This window comes from Pantherophis guttatus, chromosome 3 (assembly GCF_059756535.1).
Source record: "Pantherophis guttatus breed Tessera chromosome 3, ASM5975653v1, whole genome shotgun sequence".
Taxonomy (NCBI): domain Eukaryota; kingdom Metazoa; phylum Chordata; class Lepidosauria; order Squamata; family Colubridae; genus Pantherophis; species Pantherophis guttatus.
Genome location: NC_142065.1, coordinates 198,070,537 through 198,087,873, shown reverse-complemented (window position 1 = coordinate 198,087,873; position 17,337 = coordinate 198,070,537). Strand labels below are relative to the sequence as shown.

General features: G+C 44.3%; 1 protein-coding gene across 1 annotated transcript in view; it reads left to right on the top strand.

Annotated features, from left to right (window-relative positions):
- The first annotated feature begins 7,547 nt into the window (after positions 1-7,547).
- The window catches only part of SAMD12 (sterile alpha motif domain containing 12), a 326,394-nt gene continuing 316,604 nt past the window's right edge, over positions 7,548-17,337 (top strand). The window contains exon 1 of the mRNA XM_034422216.3: positions 7,548-7,915. Within this exon, the coding sequence (XP_034278107.1) occupies positions 7,903-7,915 (13 nt within the window). The 5' untranslated portion in view covers positions 7,548-7,902. The remainder of the gene's footprint in view (positions 7,916-17,337) is intronic.

The window sequence follows — 17,337 nt, the reverse complement described above, 5'->3', positions numbered from 1 at the left end:
CATTTGGAAACAAATTACATGGCAGCTTGCCAAACGAGATAAGGTGTGTTGAGAAATATTCCTTTGAAAAACTGTTTGGACAAACCTTGCTGACTGTGAATGAAAGTAATTCACAGTCGTGTAAATAAAAGAGGTTTTGCCAGGACCAGTTCCTGCTTCGTGCTTTTTAAGAGAGCCTAGGCCAGAATACTTCACCACTTTTAGCTATGGTGGCTTCGACCTAGTCTCACACCATCTTTGCCCATTTGCTTTTGTGGGGTTTGTCCTGGATGATGTACTGGAATGCCTACCCAAAGTTATTGGTCTCCTTTAGATGTTATTGTAATTAATATTGCTAATAGGCTGCAGAAGTGCCCACTAATTTAATTTTTGCAAAACAAAACTGGAGTTCCCTGTTCTAGAAGACTCCTAATCTATTGGTAGCATGAAAAATGAAGAAGTTCAACTGTATTTTTTATTGAAAAGTGCAGGCGAGGTCATAATTGCAGAAACAAGGCCAGAAAGAGGAAGTTTCTTGGAAGAAATAGATCATAAAGTTCAGTGGTGGAATTCAAATTTTTTTACTACCTGTTCTGTGGGCATGGCTTGGTGGGCATGGTGTGTGGCTTGGTGGGCGTGGCAGGGAAAGGATACTGCAAAATCCCCATTCCCTCCCCACTCCTGGGGGGAGGATATGGCAAAATCTCCATTCCCACTCCACTCTGGGGCCAGCCAGAGGTGGTATTTGCCGGTTCTCTGAACTACTCAAAATTTCTGCTACAGGTTCTCCAGAACCTGTCAGAACCTGCTGAATAGCACACCTGATAAAGTTGCCTCACATCTTTGCACCTCTGTATCCAGGATGTGTATGCAGACTTTGTGTCTGATCTCCTCATTATTTTCTTCTGGCACAAGAGTTCTATTGTGTGCTTTTCTTTTCCCAAGAAAATTCCAAGGGGTTTGGAAGTTTAATCAGAGGAATTTTCATCAGAGGTTGACTTCCTCTGGGTACAGGAGCCCTAGAAAGCTAAAAGAGTTTTTATAATCAATAATAGCATTAGCAATAGCACTTAGACTTATATACCGCTTTACAGTGCTTTACAGCCTTCTCTAAGCGGTTTACAGAGTCAGCCTATTGCCCCCAACAATCTGGCTCCTCATTCTACCCATCTAGGAAGGATGGAAGGCTGAGTCAACCTTGAATAAAGGAGAATATTTGTAGCTCGGGGTTGAAATGAGGTGTCCTTGGTGCTCTCTGAGCTTGGTTGTTTTTTTTGCAGATGTTTCATTACCCAAACTGGGAAACACCACCAGTTCTTCAGTTTTTACAATGCTTTTTTTTATAAGTAAACAAACTTATTACATGTAGGAGAGCACAATGTCCTTACAAAGGAAAAGATCCTTTACCTAATACTAGAAGCCAGAAGAGAGATCCTAGGTTTCCAATGGCCTACAGACTTCATCATTGCTAAAAAATATGCTGTACATTCAGGGATGGATTCTACTTACCTTTACTACTGGTTTGCAATGGGAGCGTGCGTGCGCATGCACAAAAGCTTCTGCGCATGCGCAGATCGTCCATTATGACGTCCGGACGGGTGGGTGGAGCCTCCCACCGCTTTGACAACCGGTTTGCAAGAACCGGACAGAATCGGGAGCAACTCATCATTGTGTACGTTCATCTCTAATGCATAACATAGGTTCACCAGGACTCTTAGGCATATTACGGCACAATCATTGAACTTCCTCATCACTCGTGTGCAGCCCAGAGTATCCAAAACATTGTGGAAGCAACCCAAGAACTTGTCCAGCATTGCAATCATGGTGCACAATCGATTTATTAGATTTTGCCAACTTTAATCCAATTTCAACTTGGGCATTCAGACCTTCTCCACATTTCTTCATAACAATCCCATAAGGTTGTTTTCTGCCAATATGGATTCAACCCTGATTCAACGTTCCTAAACAAACTTTGTGGCTTGAATAGTACTCTGAAGGTTTCTCTTCACACTCATTGTTCACACTAGTAATGGCAATCCTTTCTTTATTTAGTGACCATTCGAGGTTATAACGGCACTGGAAAAAGTGACTCGTGACTGTTTTTTCAACACTTATGACCATTGTAGCCTCCCTGTGGTCACATGATGATCAAAATTCAGATGCTTGGCAACTGACTCATATTTATAACAGTATCCTGGAATCGTGTGATCCCTTTTTGCGACCTTCTGACAAGCAACGTCAATGGGGAAGTCAGATTTACTTAACAACCATGTTACTAACGATTGCAGTGATTCACTTAACAACTGTGGCAAGAAGGTTGTAAAATGGGGCAAAACTCACTTAATATCTATCTTGCTTAGCAGTGAAAATTCTGGGCTCAGTTGTAGTTGTCAGTCAAGGACTACCTGTAGAGTGCAGAGAAGAGCAACAAAGATGATTAGGGGATTGGAGGCTAAAACATATGAAGAACGGTTGCTGGAACTGGGTATGTCTAGTTTAATGAAGAGAAGGACTAGGGGAGACATGATAGCAATGTTCCAATATCTCAGGGGCTGCCACAAAGAAGAGGGAGTCAAGCTATTCTCCAAAGCACCTGAGGGCAGGACAAGAAGCAATGGGTGGAAACGAATCAAGGAGAGAAGCAACCTAGAACTAAGGAGAAATTTCCTGACAATTAGAACAATTAACCAGTGGAACAACTTGCCTCCAGAAATTGTGAATGCTCCAACACTGGAAGTTTTTAAGATGATGTTGGATAACCATTTGTAGGGTTTCCTGCCTAAGACTAGACCTGCAAGGTCCCTTCCAACTCTGTTATTCTATTCTGTTCTGTTCTGTTCTGTTCTGTTCTGTTCTGTTCTCTGCTCTCCTCTCCTCTGCTCTCCTCTGCTCTCCTCTGCTCTCCTCTGCTCTCCTCTCCTCTCCTCCCCTCCCCTCCCCTCCCCTCCCATCCTATCCTATCCTATTCTGCATTGTCTGTTACTAAGGGAGCAAAGATCCAGGCCAGAAAAACATGATATTTTTTTCATACTCATGGATCAGATGCAGAACAACTAGGGGTGACAAAGAACATTTTCCAAAAGCTGCCGTGAAGGAATCTTCCCAGGAGGCATCTAAACAGTTCTCACCTTAAAAAAAAAAGAGGACAAAACAAAAGCCATTTCATTTTATGGAGCTTAAAAAATTGATTTCTTGCACTTCTTTCATTTATTGTGTTTGATGCTATTTCACAACTTAGTGTTGAGTATCTTTGTTCGGCGTTATTTTGCCATTCTCTTTTCACCTATTAATAGAAATAAAACATTTATACAAATGGGGAGGGTGGAGAGCTGAAAAGAAGAGTACCCTTGTTATGTGTTAATTGTTCTGAGCCAGGAACAGACAGCAGAGAAGCTACGAATCTTCTTGTCCACGGGATTATTATTGTTTAAAGATAAAACTTTAAAACTCTTTTAATGAAAAGAGGCAACATTGTTGGCTAATGAGTCAACATGGTGGAAGACTTGAAGACTTGCAGAGGGTAGGGGTTAGATATTTCCCCACTTTTAAGAAAATGCAATCAGAAATTTAGCATGCATCATTAAACATCAGTCCCATTGGGTGCAGTTGGATAAAAGCAGCCACATTTAAACCCTTTGTAAAATGCACACTCAGAAATGACCCTTTCCTTTCTAGGATGAGTAAGGTGAGAGCCGAATCATTTATTTTCCAGGTGTTTGTCCATTGGGAATATACGTGGGCATCCACTATGTTGGAAGATGTTGTACAGATGATCTGTTTCTCTTTTCTGATATTTATGCATTTGTCTGTTGGAAGAAATATCCATCTGGGCTCAGTTCCAAGTGTGGAGAAAGACACTGGAAACATGGAGACTGCTTGAAAAGATGGTTTAATGGTGGACAGGACCACATGGTTTTGAGGTCCTGGGCAAAAAGGCACATGGGTGAGAGACAGAGAGAGAGAGATTTATACCCTCTGTTGGGCTTTGAATGTGAGCTTGTATTCTGATTGGCTGTCAGACTCCCATGGGGCCATGCAGGGGTAACTTTGTAGGTTGTCTTGGTTGAGCCTTGCTGGGTGATGGATGTAATGAAAGGGCTTTGGGCAATTCCTACAATGGCTCTGCCTGAAGGAGGTAGATCTTTGCTATGTAGAATAGGCTCAGGCCTTAATGGCCCATTGACAAAGGTGGGAAGGGGTGAGTTTCTGCCTCCCTTTTAGGGGAAATATTAGGACCTTTTAATATTTCCTAAAATATCTCATTTTCCTAGGAGAAGGGTGGGTCCTAACTTCCTACATGTCTAAATAATGTTCTTACACAACTTCTCTTGTGGGATGTTGGCTTGTTACTTTGTAAGTGGAGAACTTGGTTGGTGTGTATAGTTTTATGATCGACTTGGGTTTCTAAATGACCATCACTGTCTCTACTGATGAGGATATCCAGGAAGGGTAGCATGGTGTTGTTTTCTTCTTCCTGTGTGAATTTTATTCCTTTGAAGCATAATAGCATGATACAAAATAGATGCTGAGACCCTAGAAAGAGTGCGGAGAAGAGTAGCAAACATTGTAAGGGGTTGTGGGAGGGGCTAAATTGTATGATGAAGAGCCGCAGTGGCGCAGTGGTTAGAGTGCAGTACTGCAGGCTACTTCTGCTGATCACCGGCTGCCGTTTGGCAGATCAAATCTCACCAGGCTCAAGGTTGACTCAGCCTTCCATCCTTCCGAGGTCGGTAAAATGAGGAGCCAGAATGTTGGGGGCAATATGCTGACTCTGTAAACTGCTTAGAGAAGGCTGTAAAGCACTGTGAAGTGGTATATAAGTCTAAGTGCTATTGCTATTGCTATGAATGGCTAAGGGAATGAGGTATGTCTAGCCCAACAAAGAGAAAGCTTACGGGAGACTTGATAGTTGTTTTCCAATACTTGAAGGGCTGTTACAAGGAAGAAGCATGGATTTAATTTCCCTAGTGCTCAAGAGTAGGCCAAGAACCAATGGGTAGAAGCTCTGGAGAAGAAAATCCAGACTAGAAATGACAGGAACTCTCCAACAGACTTCTTCCCCCTCTCTTTCTCTTTTTCTGTCTCTCTCTCTCTCTCTCTCTCTCCTCTCCCTCTCTTTCGCTCTTTTTCTCTTTCTCTCTCCCTCTTTCCCCCTCTCTTTCCCTCTGGGCCTATTCTACATAGCAAAGACCTACCTCCTTCAGGCAGAGCCATAGTAGGAATTGCCCAAAGCCCTTTCATAACATCATCACCCAGCAAGACTCAATCAAGCCTGGGACACAGGTAACATACAAAGTTACCCCTGCATGGCCCCCTGGGAGTCTGACAACCAATCGGAATACAAGCTCAAATTCAAAGCCCAACAGAGGGTATAAATCTCTCTCTCTCTAACCCATGTGCCTTTTTGCCCACACACACACACACACACAAAAGAGAGATACTAGGACCCTAGAAAAAGTGCAGAGAAGAACAACGATGATAAGGAGCCTGGAGGCTAAATCATATGATCAATGGCTGCGGCAACTAGACATGTCTAGTTTAACAAAGAGAAGGCTTAGGGAAGATCTCATAGCAGTCTTCCAATACTTGACGGGCTGCCACAGGGAAGAGGGCATCAATTTATTCTCCATAGCCACCTGACGGCAGGACAAGAAGCAATGGATGGAAGTTCATAAGAGGGAGATCCAACCTGGAAGTATGAATTTCCTAACAATGAGAACAATTAATCAAGGGAACAGCTTGCCTCCTGGAGTGGCAGTTGTTCTGTCGCTGGAGGTTTTCAAGAAAAAGACTGAACAGCCATTTTTTTTTAATTTCGTCAAGCATGAATTTTATGACAGATACAGGTGTAAACATAATTATAAATACTACATGAAAAGGATACAAATAAAAGAAAACATTAGGACAGGGATGGTAGGCATGCTGGTACGCTTAAGCACACCCCTTAAAGACCTCTTAGGAATGGGGTGAGGTCAACAGTAGACAGCTTAAGGTTAAAGTTTTGGGGGTTTTGGGAAGAAACTACAGAGTCAGGTAGTGCATTCCAGGCGTTGACAACTCAGTTACTGAAGTCGTATTTTCTGCAGTCTAGTTTGGATCGGTTTAGCATATCCGATTGGAAATCCATTTTTTTTTACTACTGGTTCTGTGGGCGTGGCTTGGTGGACATGGTGTGGCTTGGTGGGCATGGCAGGGGAAGGATACTGCAAAATCTCCATTCCCACCCCATTCCAGGGAAAGGATACTGCAAAATCCCCATTCCCTCCCCACTCCTGGGGGAAGGATATTGCAAAATCTCCATTCCCACATTCCCACTGGGGCCAGCCAGAGGTGGTATTTCCTGGTTCTCCAAATTACTCAAAATTTCCGCTACCGGTTCTCCGAACTGCTCCAAATTTCCGGTTCTCCCGAACCTCAGCTAGAACCAGCTAGATTTCACCCCTGGTTTTTATCTATTGTGTGCTCTTGTATTGTTCTGGTTGAAGCTGAAGTATTCATTGGCTGGTAGGACATTGTAGCAGATGATTTTATGTACTATGCTTAGGTCAGATCGAAGACGGCTGTAGGAAGAAATATCCTTCTGGGTTCAGCTCCAAGTGGGGAAAAAGACACTGGAAACATGGAGACTGCTTGGAAAGAGGGTTTAATGGTGGACAGGATCACATGGCTTGAGTTTCTGAACAGAAAAAGGGTTGAGATACAGTGAGTCCCCGGGTTTTATGCTTTCTCTGGCTTTGAACTTCCTGGGGCCCAGAAAGAGTATCCTGATTGGTTGTCAGACTCCCAGGGGGTGGGGGTCTTAGCTAGCCTTGCTGGCTGATATAATCTTCCCAGATTCCATGTGGTGAGTTTCTGTTGCTATTATGTTGCAGATGGGTCCTATTGTCAAAAATTGAGTTTCTGCCCATTAACAAAGGGGAGGGGGGAGGCAGGAAGGTGGGAGTTGCTTTGTCTTTAAAACATGTTTCTCCATTTCTCAACCAGGCAAACATAATATTCTGCCTTTTTAATATTTCCTAAAATATTTCATTCTTCTAGGAAAGGGGTGGGTGCTAACATCCTAGTTCTAAGTTATCTATGTTTGTCTGGGAAGGTACTATAAGGACTTCTGCCTTGGGCAGGGGGTTAGATTAGAAGATCTCCAAGGACCCTTCCTTCCAGCCCTATGATTCTAAGAAACATGGCTTGATATGAGACAGGTACCCAAGAGAGCCCAAGAAATGTGGTATAAGAGGCAAAAACAAAACAAAACAAAACAAAAAAAGACCTAGAAGGTGCAAACTTACTTTGGGATTTATTGGCCCGTTTGCAGCCACAGTAAAGCTATTTGGGAAGCAAAGTCTCCCTTGCCTTCGGAAAGATTCTGATGATTCAGGGGGTGGGAGGTGGGGTGGTTGGTTTTGGGGGCCAGGCCGTCGGACAACCGCCCAGTTTTACCTGTTTCCTCTTCTAATTTGACAAGGAAACCCTCAATCAAACCGTCCCCACTCCAGGTCTCCGACTTAAACCTTGCGGCATTGCATGACGGGAATTGTAGTCTCCTTTCCCCCGTTGGGTTTGAGCCCCTGAGGCAGGGCAAGGCGGCAGGGATTCCTCCTTCGCGGGAGAATGTCTCAGGTGGCGAGGACATGGGGGTCCCTGGGCTTGAGGGAGCCCCTTCGCCGCCGAGGGCCACCGGGCCGCAGCCAGAGCGGGGAAGGCAGAGACTCCATTTCCCAGGCTGCAGAGGGAACCGAGCGCTAAGCCTTCCTCGCTGCAGGTTGAACTTCTGGATGAGCCAGAGAGAGAAAACCGTGAAGGGAGAAAGAGAAGGAAGGAAAGAAAGGGGTGGGGGGAGAAGGGAGGAAGGAGGAGGAGGAGGAGGAGGAGGAGAAGCATCTCTGGGCAGGCGAATTATGCATGCACTAAGCGAGCTCTGAGAGAATGGCTGTGGAAGGTAAGGGCTGCGGTTCACCTGCCTTTTCCTTTTGCAAAAGCCAGAGGCGCCCCCCACCCCTCCCGCCTTCCTCGTCCTTTGCTCTCACCTGAGGGGGACAAACGCAGCCGAGTCGGCTGGCTAGGAAGGCGGGGAGGACGACGACGGGGGGGGGGGGGCAGCAAGCAGATCAAAGGCTTCGGCGCCTTTGCCAAATGAGGGGTGGGGAGGCGCCGGCCATTAAACGGAGGCTTGGAGGGGCGCGGAGAGGTGAGCCGGCGAGGAACCTGCTTCAGCCAGGGGACAGGCAGGCTTCCCGCTTTTGGCTAGGCTTCTGCATAGCTCCACTGCAGCGCTCGCTCCCTCCCTCCCTCCCTCCCTCGACCTCGCTTTAAAAAAGAGCTTGCGGTTTTCTTCAACGGAGAGACCCATCCAAATCCTGCACACATAGACCTCCCCCCCCCCGCCCCACACAACCACCCCGGTCCCTTCCGAGGCCGTTCATGGAATCCCACCGTGTCTTTTTTTATTTGCAGCTGTTAGTCAAAGGTGTAAGAGACTGAGCTGCCTGCCTGCCTGCCTGCAAACACTTTCTGGGCATCAGGTGAAGTCCGCAGGCATGAAGGCTACTCCGTGGCTACTCCATGGTCGAGGCTGCCCTTGAGGTTCACCTGCCAGAGGCATGGAAGGGAGGCCTGAGCACCAGCTTTTTGACAGCTCAGGTGTGGTGTGTTGGCCTGCTCCTGCTCCTTTGCAGGAAGTGGCTGCGCTCACAGATCACTCCCAAGGGCTTAAGCCTGTCTTACGAACGCCAGGAGCTCGGTGCCCATCACCACCAAACCACACTGTTGCCCCATTAACATGATGGGTGAACTCAGATCTTGATCTTCTCCCAGATGGCTGTAATCAGCCCTGGGTCATATACGGAGGTCCTTGTTTGTGAAATGGAACAAGGAAGTTCCCTTTGAACTTGAAATGGAACAGAAGTTTTCTGTGCTGGCTGAGTGTCCTGCAAAGAGGGCTGGAAACTTGTGAAAATGGGCTAAATAACTTATTTTTTTGGAGGGGGAGAAATATTAAGGACCCTTCCCAACCTTTCCAGATGTTTTTGTGTTGCAAATTATTGTGTTGGTCCATGAGAGATAGTAAGAGTGGTCTGAACCTTGCTAATCTTTTGAAGTCCAGAGAATTCTACAAGAATACCTTCAGCAGATAGAAGGTCCTCAAAGAAGAAAGATGGAATTAGGATGATAGAGAAACCCCACACACAGTTCCCATTTGAGTCACAATATAAGAAAGCTCAGCGGTTAAAGAAGGTGAGCTTGTCAGCTGGAGAGCTGACAGCCCGGGTTTGAGACCCGAGCTCCACGCAGTGGGGTGAGCTCCCGTTACATGCTCCAGCTCCTGTCCACTTAGCAGTTTGAAAGCATGCAAATGCAAGTAGATTAATAAGTACCACATTGGTGGGAAGGTAACACTGTTCTGTGCACCTTTGATGTACAGTATCGCCATGCTTGCCACATGACCATGGAAAATCTCTTCAGAAAACACTGGCTCCCTTGGCCAAGAAACAGAAATGAGCACCCTGCCATAGAGTCAGACACAATTTGGACAGAGAAGCTTTTACCTTTTTATAAGAAAAGAAGCTCCTTGAGGGAGATGGATGGTCTAGATCCAGAGGTGTCAAACTCAAGGCCCACGGGCTGGATGTGGCCCACAGGGTGCTTAAATCTGGCCTGCGGGGCCACCCTGGAAATAGCGAAGGACTGGCCCACAGTGCCTCTGCCAGTGAAAACAGAATTTAGGAGCGGTGCGCGGCCCTCTTAGGCTCTGTTTTTGCTGGCAGGGGACTCAGACCCAACCTGGCCACCACAGGTGCCCCTGACATGAGTGATGTCAAGCTGGCCACGTCCCCCCCAGCCCCCTCCCAAGATCAAACACAACCCTTACGTGGCCCTCAATGCAATCGAGTTTGACACCCCTGGTCTAGAACATGAAATAGAGTTGAATAAAATAAAACTGATCTTTCAGCACTGTAGTTTTTAGACATTGTGGTTTCCAGGGTTGGGGTTGCTTGATAAAATTAGTGTAATTTAGGCCTCCCCCCAGTAGCATCTCTTCTGCAGGGGAGGCTCAATAGCTAAATATATTGCCTGGCTGAGCATGAGAACCTATAAATCAGTGGAAAGCAGTAAACAGCGTTAACGCTCCTGTTGCAACTTATATTAATGCTTCTCTTCCCTCAGCATGATCTGCTGCTGAAATCCATGTAATTCTCTTTCTAGTAATTCTTGCCGCTTTCTCCCATTTTTAAATCTCATTTCTGTACTATTTACCCCCTCTAAAAATTAAATTCCAGGTTTTCTGGTATTGCTGATGTTCCTGGCAGAATCTAGTCTGCAGCTGATAACGGTAGTCTTTTGCCAATCCTTGTTTTGCTGTACTGTAAAAGAACAGTTTTGTTTTCTGCTTAAACTACCAACAAGCCAGGTGTGGAAGTTTTATTATGCTCTTCCCCCCCTTTTTTAAATGTTTGTTCATCTAATCAGACCACCTTAATTAGTATATTTTTCAATGATATGCCTGCATTGTGGAAGAAAAGGCAGGAAATCCATGCTACTGGCTATTCTTCATGGAATTAAGTCTTGAAATATTCTTCTTCCATTCCACTGAGAGTAAGATCATCTCAATTACTACCATAGTAGCAATGAGAGTCAGAAAAGTCACTGTCCCAGCATAGCATTTATTGATGCACTTAAGCATCTCCAGATAAGAAAGACTTTGTCTCCTACAAAACTTTCATTCTGCAAAATACAGTATCTGTCTGTCTCTCTGTCTATTGTCTGTCTGTCTGTCTGTCTGACTGACTGACTGACTGACTATCTATCTTCTATCTATCTATCTATCTATCTATCTATCTATCTATCTATCTATCTATCTAACATCTATCTATCTATCTATCATCTATCATCTATGTATCTATCATCTATCAATGATCTATCATTTATCAATCATCTATTATCTATCTGTCTGTCCGTCCATCCATCCATCCCTATCTGCCTGACTGCCTACCTGTCTATCATCTATATCTATCTATCTATCTATCTATCTATCTATCTATCTATCTATCTATCTATCTATCATCTTCTATCAATCATCTGTTATCTATCTGTCCGTCCATCCATCCATCCATCCATCCATCCATCCATCCATCCATCCATCCCTATATGCCTGCCTGCCTGCCTGCCTGCCTATTGTCTATCACCTGTTTATCATTTTTCCATCATCTATCTAGCTCTATCATCTATCTATCTATCTATCTATCTATCTATCTATCTATCTATTATCTATCTGTCCATCCATCCATCCACCCATCCATCCATCCATCCATCCCTATATGCCTGCCTGCCTGCCTGCCTGCCTGCCTATCGTCTATCATCTGTTTATCATTTTTCCATCATCTATCTATCTATCTATCTATCTATCTATCTATCTACCTTCCTTCCTTCCTTCCTTCCTTCCTTCCTTCCTTCCTTCCTTCCTTCCTTCCTTCTATCATCAATCAATCAATCAATCAATCATCTATTATCTATCAGTCCATCTGTCCATCCGTCCATCCATCCCTATCTGCTTGCCTGCCTGCCTGCCTGCCTGTCTATCATCTATCTATCATATACTATCTATCATCTACCTACTTACCAACCATCCAATCAACCATAAAAATTTCACAGTGGAAAGAATACAAGAATATCAAACTCTAGCATTTTTTTTAAAAAAAACCTCTCACACTTTAAAAATGTTGTTCCATTTTTAAGCTCATCCAAAGGAATCTTTTAAAATCTTTTTAAAAATTTCATTTCGTGAACTATCATTCAACCATCTTACAATCTGCTTTTGAAATTCCCCTCTGTTTGGAAAGCAGCTTACCATGTGGCAGCGGGGGCTGCTGCCTGATAAATACAAGCCCCCAACGGCCTGGGACCCATATGTGCAGTGTGTTGGAGCCTTGCCTAGGAAAACAAACAACGGGAAGATTAAGCAGCCAGGACAGGAATATGATCAAAGCTGTGGCGTTTTGCAAAAACCAGGATAAAATTATAAACGTAAATGCATCTGCGGGATTCCCCCCTTTCCCTTTATCAATGGTTTTTGCAATAAGTTTTATATTTCCTGCGTCTCTTCTTCAAGATTGTTCTCAGCTTTGCGCTTGGAAGAAGAAAGAGACTGGGTTAGCCCTGGGATGGATCTCAAGAAGAGTCACCAACGTGTGGGACAGAAACTTTTTTTTTTTTTTAAATCAAAGTGATTTCTATCTCCAAAGAGTTCTGATATTTTATCTTTTCAGCAGAAGATGCTGCATTGGTAAAAATAGCAAGGGTGTGCATGGGTTTGTTCTGAATTGAAATGAAGGCTGGATATAACTTGATGTGCAACTTGCTTGCAAATAACATCTTCTCTATTCATGTGTAAAATTAATGAATTTTGGTTCCTGGGATTGTTCAGCTACATTTGGCCTAAATATGCAAGGCTGACAGTGAGCTGGAGATTGAGGGTGGAGTTTCCATACATACCTCAACCAGCCTATGCTCTAAGATTTCAGATTTTTCTGCGTTCATCTGAATGTGCATTATTGTTGTTAGTTGCGAAGTCGTGTCTGACCCATCGTGATGGACAATGGGTGTCCGACCCATGGACAATATTCCTCCAGGCCTTCCTGTCCTCTACCATCCTTTGAAGTCCATTTAAGCTCATACCGACTGCTTCAGTGACTCTATCCAGCAGGGGTGAAATCTAAAATTTGTTACTACCAGTTCTGTGGACATGGCTTGGTGGGGTAATGTGAGCCCCCTACCAAGGGGGTGGGCTGGGTGGGCGTGACCAATTTTTTTTTTTACTTTTAAAACCATTTTTTCTACAACCTCTTCGGCGAAGAGGTTGTAAAAAAATGCTTTCAAAAGGCTCTGACGATCCCAGCTGAGTTGCCTGATCGGCAGAGACTTTTTTTCTTTTAAATGACTCTGACGATCCAAGCTGAGTTGCCTGATCGGCAGAGACTTTTTTTCTTTTAAATGCCTCTGACGATCCAAGCTGAGTTGCCTGACCGTTAGAGGCATTTAAAAGAAAAAAAAGTCTCTGCCGATCAGGCAACTCAGCTTGGATCGTCAGAGGCATTTAAAAGAAAAAAAGGGTGTTTTTTAAAAAAGCCTTTGATGATCCCAGCTGAGCCACACGATCATCAGAGGCTTTTTTTTTTACTTTTAAAAGCATTTTTTTGGCTGATGAGTTTGTAGAAAAAATGCTTTTAAAAGTAAAAGAAAAGCCTCTGATGATTGTGCAACTCAGCTGGGCATGGTGGTGGTGGTGGGGGGGGGGCAGGGATTTTTGCTACCAGTTCTCCGAATCACCCGCCTCCATCGCTACCGGATCAGGCAATCCGGTCCGAACTGGGAGCATTTCACTCCTCCTATCCAGCCATCTCATTCTCTTCCGTCCCCTTCTTCTTTTGCCCTCAATCTTTCCCTGCATTAGGCTCTTCTCCAGTGAGTCCTTCCTTCTCATTAGGAGGCCAAAGTATTTGAGTTTCATCTTCAGGATCTGGCCTTCTAAAGAGCAGTCAGGGTTGATCTCCTCTAGGACTGACTGGTTTGATTGCCTTGCAGTCCAAGGGAGTCGCAGGAGTCTTCTCCAGCACCAGAGTTCAAAGGCTTCAATTCTTTGGCACTCAGCTTTTCTTACAGTCCAACTTTCACAGCCATACATGTACATAGAAGCTGCCATAATTCCAGTTTGGTCTAGTAATTAAGGCACCAGGCTAGAAAGCAGGAGACTTTGAGTTCTAGTTTCACCTTAGCCATGAAAGCCAGCTGGGTGACTTTGGGCCAGTCATTCTCTCTCAGCCCAACCCACCTCACAGGGTTGTTGTTGTGGGGAAAAGAGGACAAAGGAGTACAGGCAGTCCTCCACTTATACCACCACAATTCAACCCAACATTTCTGTTGCTTAGTGAAACCCATGTTAAGTAATTACTTCACAATGCCTAAAAAGCCAGAATAATTTCATAATGGCTAGGAATCTTGGAGGAGGCCAGTCAGCAACCGAAATTCTCTGGAGCAGGGGTCTCCAACCTTGGCAACCGGCTAGGGAATTCTGGGAGTTGAAGTCCTCCAGGCTTAAAGTGGCCACGGTTGGAGACCACTGCCCTGGAGGACCTACGGTGCATGTAGTTCTACTTTAATGCTTTGATTGATATACAAATGAAACTTTAATGTTCACCCAGTTGATATTGTGATCTCGGTTTTATTGAAGAAAAGCTATTAAACCCCTGGCTCTTGGACAGCCAAAAACAAACAAATGAGCCTTGGTGGTGCAGTGGACTAAAGTGCTGTTAAGTAGCACTTAGCTGCCAGCTGCCTGCAATTACTGCGAGTTCAAATCTCACCAGGCTCAAGGTTGACTCAGCCTTCCATCCTTCCGAGGTAGGTAAAATGAGGACCCGGATTGTGGGGGCAATAAGCTGACATTGTATAAAAAGAACACCGCTTAGTTGGGGGGCAAAAGCCCTACTAAGCAGGTATATACAAAAGTATGAAGGCTATTGCTTAAAAGCATTGTAAGCCGCCCTGAGTCTCCGGAAAAAGGCGGCATATAAATCGAACCAATAAATAAATAAATAAGTGAGTTTGGCCCCATTTTACAACTCTTCTTGCCAGAGTTGTTCAGTGAATCACTGAAGTTGCTAAGTTAGTCACATGGTCGTTAAGTGAATCTGGCTTTCCTCATTGACTTTGCTTGTCTGAAGATCACAGAAGGGGATCACCTGACCCCAGAATGTCGCAACTGCCATAAATATGAATGGTTCCCAAGCATCTGACTGTTGATCACATGACCATGGGAATGCTACAAAGGCGTTAAGTATGAAAAACAGTCATAAATCACTTCTTTCAATCCCATTGTAACTTTGAACAGTCACTAAATGAACTGTTGTAAGTCGAGAACCACCTGTACTGTATTCACCGCCTGGAGTTATTTGTAAAGTAATAAAGGAGGGGAATAAATAGAGAAAGTAGAGAAAACAATAAGTAATTAAGAATCAAGAACATGTGTTTTTACCCATATTTAGTTCAACCCAAATGCCCTAAAAACTTTTATAGACAGCTTGGAACAAAACAGGATGTTTCCTGCATGTTCAGCCACTGGAAACAATAGAAACTCAAAACAATAGCCTTTCCCCTTGTTTGTTTGTTTGTTATTTATTTATGTCCAAAGGAGCAGTCAGCTCAGATGATAAATCTCTAGTCCTAAACCCGTTGCTATTATCAAGTCAGTTTTTGACAGCCCTGTGAAAGTATTTGCACATTAAAAGCTTCGGTGCTTCCTCCTTCTGCGGCCAAAAAAGTATATTTTTTTGGCATCTTCCCCATTCTTTCTGTCGGAGAAGAAAGATTGGCCCAGAGATTTTCTTTGCTACATCCTGGTGGCTTGAATCAATCCAGTAATAACTTTCCGTATCAAAGAGCAACAGGAAATCTTTCAGGTTGTATGAAAAACAGAGGACAAAACCTTTTCCTGGCATTCGGCTATAACTTCAGATAGGGACAGAGCGTTTCTTGAAAAACTTGAGAAGTATCCTAACAAACTAAGTTCCTTATTCTGGGTTTGCTGTAGCAAGAGAGGCTGCGTAACTACAGGGCCAAGGCAGTGGTGAAATCCAATTTTTTTACTACCGGTTCTGTGGGTGTGGCTTGGTGGGTGTGGCAGGGGAAGGATACTGTAAAATCTCCATTCCCACCCCACTACAGAGGAAGGATACTGTAAAATCTCCATTTCCTCCCGATCAGCTGGGACTCGGGAGGCAGAGAATAGATGGAGGTGGGGCCAGTCAGAATTATTACTACCGGTTCTCTGAACTACTCAAAATTTCCGCTACCGGTTCTCCAGAACTGGTCAGAACCTGCTGAAACCCACCTCTGATTCCCACCCCACTCTGGGGCTAGCCAGAGGTGGTATTTGCTGGTTCTCCGAACTGCTCAAAATTTCCGCTACTGGTTCTCCAGAACCTGTCAGAGGCTGCTGGATTTCACCCCCGGGCCAAGGTTTTCTATAACCACCTTATTTGAATTTAGCTATTCAAGCACAGAATCAGAATGCAGGTTTTTCCTTGTTGGTGGGAAAGCTTGAATCAAGAAAGAACAATGCACCCTGTTTAATTTCCTAATCAAACTGTAGGTGGGAATCTATTGAAAACTACTGCCAATAGGAGCCAGGCATTGCAGAGAACAAAGGACACAAGTCTCTGAGGATTAGGGAAATGTAATGATTGGGTATTAATTTCCCCTTTCGTTATCAGAAGACAAACAGTGGTAACTGTTCTGAATGCGGAAGGCAAGAATGTAGCAGAAATTCTGGTTTTGCCAATGCATAATGCAGTCACGCTTAGGTTACAAAAATGTGAATGACCATCAGAGGATTTTACTGTATTGCTTGGCTACCAGTTGCTCTGTCCAATCATCACCAGCCTACTCTGCATCTGCACAGGGAGTCCTCATTTAATGACTAGCTCATTTAGCAACCACGCACAGCTACAGTGGTGATGAAGTAATAACTTTATGACCAATCCTCACATTTACCAACTTCACAAGTCTGTAAAGCAAAGGAAAGCTGAAGGAAGGTTGTAAGCACCATTGCTGTTTCACTTAGTGACCACTTGACTTAACAACCGAGTTGCCAGTCCTAATTGTGGTCGCCAAACCAGGACTAGCTATATAAGAAGGTAGTCAGGATCCATTACTCAGAAAGTGATATTAATTTGACTGTTCTGTATTTCCAATGTGAATAATATAGATTTGCGTATGGGCAAAAGAGAAACAGAAAAAAGGGAGGAATATGGGGTTGCACTGCCCCAAACAGTCCCTGAAAACAATCTAGGGGTTTTCCTGGACTTACAACTTCTGTTCTGCAGCAATAGCAAAAGCAATAGCACTTTAGACTTATATACTACTTCACAGTGCTCGACAGCCCTCTCTAAGTGGTTTACAGAATCAGCATATTGCCCCTAACAATCTCATTTTACCAACTTCGGAAGGCTGAGTCAACCTTGAGCCTGGTGAGATTCGAACTGCCAAATTGCGGGCAGCCAGCAGTCAGCAGAAGTAGCCTGTAGTACTGCATTCTAACCACTGCGCCACCACGGCTCAATTGTAGCTACAGGGGAAGGTTCTTTGTACAGGTTCGCATTGAGTGCGTGTTGCCCCCATTCCTAGATTGAGGGGCCCTATTCATTTTCACTCAAGTCCTAGTCACCTCCCAGTTGGACTATTGTAATAAGCTCTACATGGGGCTGCCCTTGAAGAATATCCAGAAACTTCAGCTGGTGCACAATGCAACGGCGTGATGAATAATGTGTGTTTCTGATAGAACTCGTGTTACACCTCTGCTCTTAAGGT